This window comes from Octopus bimaculoides, chromosome 26 (assembly GCF_001194135.2).
Source record: "Octopus bimaculoides isolate UCB-OBI-ISO-001 chromosome 26, ASM119413v2, whole genome shotgun sequence".
Lineage (NCBI taxonomy): Eukaryota > Metazoa > Mollusca > Cephalopoda > Octopoda > Octopodidae > Octopus > Octopus bimaculoides.
Window position 1 is genome coordinate 16,865,738 of NC_069006.1, and position 5,942 is coordinate 16,871,679.

The following is a 5,942-nucleotide window of genomic DNA, read 5'->3' on the forward strand; positions in this document are numbered from 1 at the left end:
CGAATTTAATATCTTCTTCCAACTCATAGAAGATAAGGTTATTATGGTTTTTTTTTTTAATCTTTAAATAGCAGGACTACAGAGTCCAGGCAAAAAAAAAAAAATAATAATAATAACCTAAATAGATAATATAAATTAAACAACAGAGAGAATTCATAAATAAAATGCTCATACCTCCATACATGTAAAAAGTGTACAAAGAGACATCTAATACTAAAAAGTAAAAACAAAATAAAATAAAATGAAAGTGAAAAACCCCCTACATGTTCAGATGTGACCATATATCATCGCATATATTACACATGAACATATATTCACCTGTGTGAACATACTTGCACACACACACTATCATCATCATCGTTTAACGTCCGCTTTCCATGCTAGCATGGGTTGGACGATTTGACTGAGGACTGGCGAAACCGGATGGCAACACCAGGCTCCAATCTAAATTTGGCAGAGTTTCTACAGCTGGATGCCCTTCCTAACGCCAACCACTCAGAGAGTGTAGATATCTATATATTCACATACACACACAGACATATATATGTGTGTGTATGCATATACCCATATATAGACACACGAATACAAATATATATGCGCACAAATATATACACATCTATGCATACATTTACATGCATATCTACATACACAAACATACATATCAATACACACAATCTAACTACACACTCGTAAATAAACCTCACCAGTCCTCAGTCAAATCGTCCAACCCATGCTAGCATGGAAAGTGGACGTTAAATGACGACGACCACAACAGTATGGTTGTAACTGGAATGTCTTGCATCCTTGATCTTTTGGATAAGGACAAACCTTGTACTGTTCAGCAGAACATTTAATACTCTGTCGGTATTATTCCTCTTAATTAAAGTTGCAATTTTTTCAATTTTGTTATATTTCAAATTCTTCATTAATCACCAATCATCATTAATTGCCATTCATCATTAATCATCTGCTGTCAGTAATTGGCCGTCACTCAGTCATCCATCACCGATTGTCATTAACTATCCATCCAATTTAATCACCTCCACTCATTAATTATTCATTGCCATTAATTACCCACTGCCATTAATTTCCTATTACCACTAATCATGCATTATCATTTATCTCCCATATCACTGTTAATTACATCACCATCATCAACATTTAACGTCTGTTTTCCATGTTGTCATGGGTTAGACAGCCTGACAGCTCCCGGCAAGGCCAGAGGCCACACCAGGTTCCATAGCCTGTTTTGGCTTGGTTTCTAAGGCTAGATGCCCTTCCCAACACTAACCATTCCACAGAGTGTACTGGGTGCTTTTTTATGTGGCACCAGCACCCACTTGCCATCATTAATCCCTCACCACCATTAATTACTGATCACCATTGCTCTATCATCACCGTTAATCATCCATCATCATTAATCATCCATCTTTGTTACAGCTGAAAAATGAATCTGAAAAGATGAATGATTCTCTTCAAGATGGCATCCTAGCTGAGTTCTCTATAACTCCCCGACAACAAGATAGTCTGCAGTGCTGTCATTTCCAGGTAGTTTCTCCCACATTTCTCCGGCCAGTTTCCTCTTTTGTTGGAGTCATTGTCTGTGTGTCATCCCCAGCATCACAGCTGCTGCTGCTGCGATCGCCATTCCACCTTCTTACCTCACTGACATCAGTGTTACTATTATCCCTCCAAACCCCTCTTCTTTGTACCACACTTCTTGCCTGCCTGGCTTAACATTGTTTTCTCCCTGGCTGTCTCTTTGTTTCTTTCTGTCTCTCCGTCTCTCTCTCTCTCTCTCTCTCAGCTTCCCCCCTACCTCATCTATTGCTTAACTTTGAAATGTTGTTCTGAAGATGTCTAACATGTACAGATCAAATCTCAGTGAGGATAAAGGTTTCTAGTTGACGGGGTCTACAGTTCAAAATCTGCTTCAGCCATTTCCTGTGGAAGAACAAGGGATTCTATAAGCCCAAGTAAGGCATCTAGACTCTAGATACAGAGAACAGGTATTCTGGCCTATTGGAGAAAGTTAATTTATATTAGACTAGCAGCCTATCCAGGAAGAACAATCCACCTGTTACTTGATTTGCTCTTTGAAATGAACTCTGTTTAGGAGTCACACAGAAAAATCTGCATCAGTCTGACAAACACCTGAGAGGAGTTGAGCTAGTCTCAACCAATAAAAGCCCAGTTGTGGTCCCATGAGGATTTTTTTATCTTTTATTTCTTATTTGTTCTAGTCATGCTGTGGCCATGCTGGGGCACTGCCTTGAAGAATTTTAGTCAAACAAATCGACCCCAGTATTTATTCTTTAAACCTGGTACTTATTCTATCAGTCTCTTTTGTTGAACCACTAAATTACAGGGATGTAAACACACCAACACTGGTTGTCAAGTGGTGACGTGGAGACAAACACAGACACAAAGAATCATACACACTGATATATATATATATATACACACACACACACATACATACATACATACATACATGCATACATACTTATATACACTGGGCTTCTTTCAGTTTCCATTTACCAAATCCACTCACAATGCTTTGGTTGGCCCAAAGTTCTAGTAGAAGACATTTGCTCAAGGTGTCACACAGTGGGACTGAACCCAGAATCATACGTTTCGGAAACTAGCTTCTTACCCCACAATCACACCTGCATTTTCTTTTGGTGATGTTTCATTAGAAATATGGTTTTTGCAGGTGGACTCCAGCTACATGCATAATTGAACAGAACAATTGAACTATTCACAAACATAAGAAGGTTTAATGCATTGCCCCCCCTTTAACTCCACCACCTGGTCTTTGGGTAACTTTTGTTGCATCTGTTCCAAACATTAGGCTATGGTCTCCAGTTTGAGGATACCTGAAAAGGAAACCCTAAAAAGAATCATAGCCATTGTTTTTCTTGTTGATCTAACCCTTTCATTACCAACCCGGCTGAAACCGGCTCTGGCTCTGAGAACAAATGTCTTGGTTTCATAAGTTTTGAATTAAATTCTTCCACCAAACCTTAGTCACAATTCATGTTCCTAACACTAGCCGAATGATAACTAAGTTATTTTATTAAATTCTTTGTTATATTTAAAATAATTGAAAGAAACACAGAGCATCTCAAAATAAATACAGTAACGAAAGGGTTAAGTGATTAAAAAAAAAAAGAGTACGGTTATATATTTTTGATCTTCCTTGAGATTCTTGACATTTCTCACTTGTGTCCACTTTCCTCATCAACATTTGTAAGACTCGGTGCCTAGATGCTAAGTATCGTAGAAGATACTTAACACCCAAGTATCAATATTATCATTATTATTATCATCATCATCATCATCATCATCATCATCATCATCATTATTATTATTATCATTATTATTAAGGTAGCGAGCTGGCAGAATTGTCAGCTTGGCAGGCAAATGCTTAGTGGCATTTTGTCCGCCTTTATGTTCTGAGTTCAAATTCTGCCAAGGTTGACTTTGCCTTTCATCCTTTCAGGGTCAATCAATTAAGTACTGGGGTAGATGTAATCAACAATCGCTCCTACCTAAATTTCAGGCCATGTGCCTGTAGTAGAAAGGGTTATTATTATTATTATTATTATTATTATTATTATTATTAAGGCTGTGATCTGGCAGATTGTTAAAGTGCTAGGCAAAATGCTTAGAGGCATTTCGTTTGTCTTCATGTTCTCAGTTCAAATTCCTCTAAGGTCAACTTTGCCTTTTATCCTTCAGGGTTGATAAAATAAGTACTACTTGAGCATTTAGGTCAATGTAATCGACTTAGCAACTCCCCTGAAGTTGCTGGCCTTGTGCCAAAATTTGAAACTATTATTATTATTATTATTATTATTATTATTATTATTATCATTATTATTTATAAGGCCATGTTGGCATTTCAAAGAGCCTTAGTTGGGGATTCAATACTTTAATGGGGCCTTAAGTGTAGTTTTAACAGAATTTTGAGTATTTTTTAAAGGATTTATATTAATAGAATATCGATGGAGTTACCACGTTCATAAATGGTAGTTTATTGGATTTTTAATGAATTTTAAATGGAATTTTAATAAGGTTTTAATAGAATTTCCAGATGACTTTTATTGCTGCTATATAATCCTCTCTAACTTTAATTTTATTCTTTCTCTCACTCTATTTCAGGGATGCTTCCAGAAACTTGTTTTTTCAATATTTGCTTGCATCATTGGATCATCATTCCAGTATGGCTACCATATAGGAGTACTGAACTTGCCAGAAAAAGTGAGTTTACATTTTTACCATTGTTTCTTCCTTTGTCTGACTCTTTCATGTACACTATCTGCCTGTCCATCTGTCTATCTATCTGTCTGTCTGTCTGCCTGTCTCATTATCTATCTGTCTATCTATATGTCTGTTTATCTATCTAACTAACTATCTATCTATCTATCTATCTATCTATCTATCTATCTATCTATCTATCTATCTATCTATCTATCTATCTGTCTATCTGTCTGTCTGTCTGTCTGCCTGTCTCATTATCTATCTGTCTATCTACATGTCTGTCTATCTATCTATCTATCTATCTATCTATCTATCTATCTGTCTGTCAAACTTTCTGTCTACATTTCTATCTTTCTGTCTATCCATCCATCCATCCAACTATGTGTCCATCTGTCCACCCACCAAATGCACCTGTCCACTCATACGACCTTTCTTACCTATTTATGTCTTCATCAGTCCATCCTTCTCTTTGTCCAGTCTTCCGTCTACCTATATATTTAATTTTCTTGTTTCCATCCCAGGTATTGTTAGAATTTTACAATGATACACTACACTCCCGTGAAAAACAGTATCTGTCTGGCAATTTGAAACCATTTCTCTGGGGTTTAACTGTATCAATATACTGCATCGGAGGAATGATTGGTGGTTATATTGCCTCTTATTTTATCAAGAACTTTGGAAGGTATGTGATGTTTTAATTCTTGACATCATAACATTGTTGTTATGTCTGTATGTATGTCATTATTCAGTTTATTTCAAGATTTCTTGCCAATAGAGAAAGAAGCAGTTTCTAACCTAGATGTCTGTATGTACGTATGAAATACCGCTAAGCATTTCACCCTGCATGCTAATGATTCTGCCAGCTCACTGCTTTCTTAATAATAATAATAATAATGATGATGACAATAATAATAATAATAATGATGATGACAATAATAATAATAATAATAATGATGATAATAATAATAATAATAATAATAATGATGACAATAATAATAATAATGATGACAATGATAATAACGATAATAATAATGATGACAATAATAATAATAATAATAATGATGACAATGATAATAACGATAATAATAATAATGACAATGATAATAATAATAATAATAATAATAATAATGATGACAATGATAATAATAATAATAATGATGACAATGATAATAATAATAATAATAATAATGACAATAATAATAATAATAATAATAATGATGACAATAATAATAACAATAATAATAATGATGACAATAATAATAATAATAATAATAATAATAATAATAATAATGACAATAATAATAATAGTAATAATAATGACAATAATAATAATAATAACAATAATAATAATGACAATAATAATAGCAACGGACCATGATAAAACGATGGCAAGAAAAGCCCCTACATGGTAAATACTGGGCTAAACTAAATGCGAAAGAAATAGACAGAGAAAAATCCCAGCAATGGCTGAGAAGCTCAGGACTCAAAGCAGAGACTGAAGGATTTTTAATTGCTGCACAAGACCAAAGTCTCCCCACCAGAAATTACCAAAAACACATAATGAAAAGAAATATAACAAGTAACTGTAGAATATGTGGAGATCGACAAGAAACAATAAATCATATTATCTCTGGCTGCCCAGTCCTGGCTAAGAAGGAATATATTCACAGACACGA

The 5,942-nt window shown here is 34.7% G+C and overlaps 1 protein-coding gene across 2 annotated transcripts in view; it reads left to right on the top strand.

The window, feature by feature from the left end:
* Window positions 1–5,942, top strand: part of LOC106883039 (solute carrier family 2, facilitated glucose transporter member 3) — a 24,248-nt gene that overhangs the window by 7,268 nt on the left and 11,038 nt on the right. Inside the window, exons 2-4 of one of the 2 annotated variants that reach the window (XM_014933901.2) lie at window positions 1,441–1,548; window positions 4,168–4,266; window positions 4,788–4,948. In XM_014933901.2, coding sequence (XP_014789387.1) covers window positions 1,441–1,548; window positions 4,168–4,266; window positions 4,788–4,948 — 368 coding nt within the window. The remainder of the gene's footprint in view (window positions 1–1,440; window positions 1,549–4,167; window positions 4,267–4,787; window positions 4,949–5,942) is intronic. The other variant, XM_014933902.2, reaches the window with a different exon arrangement.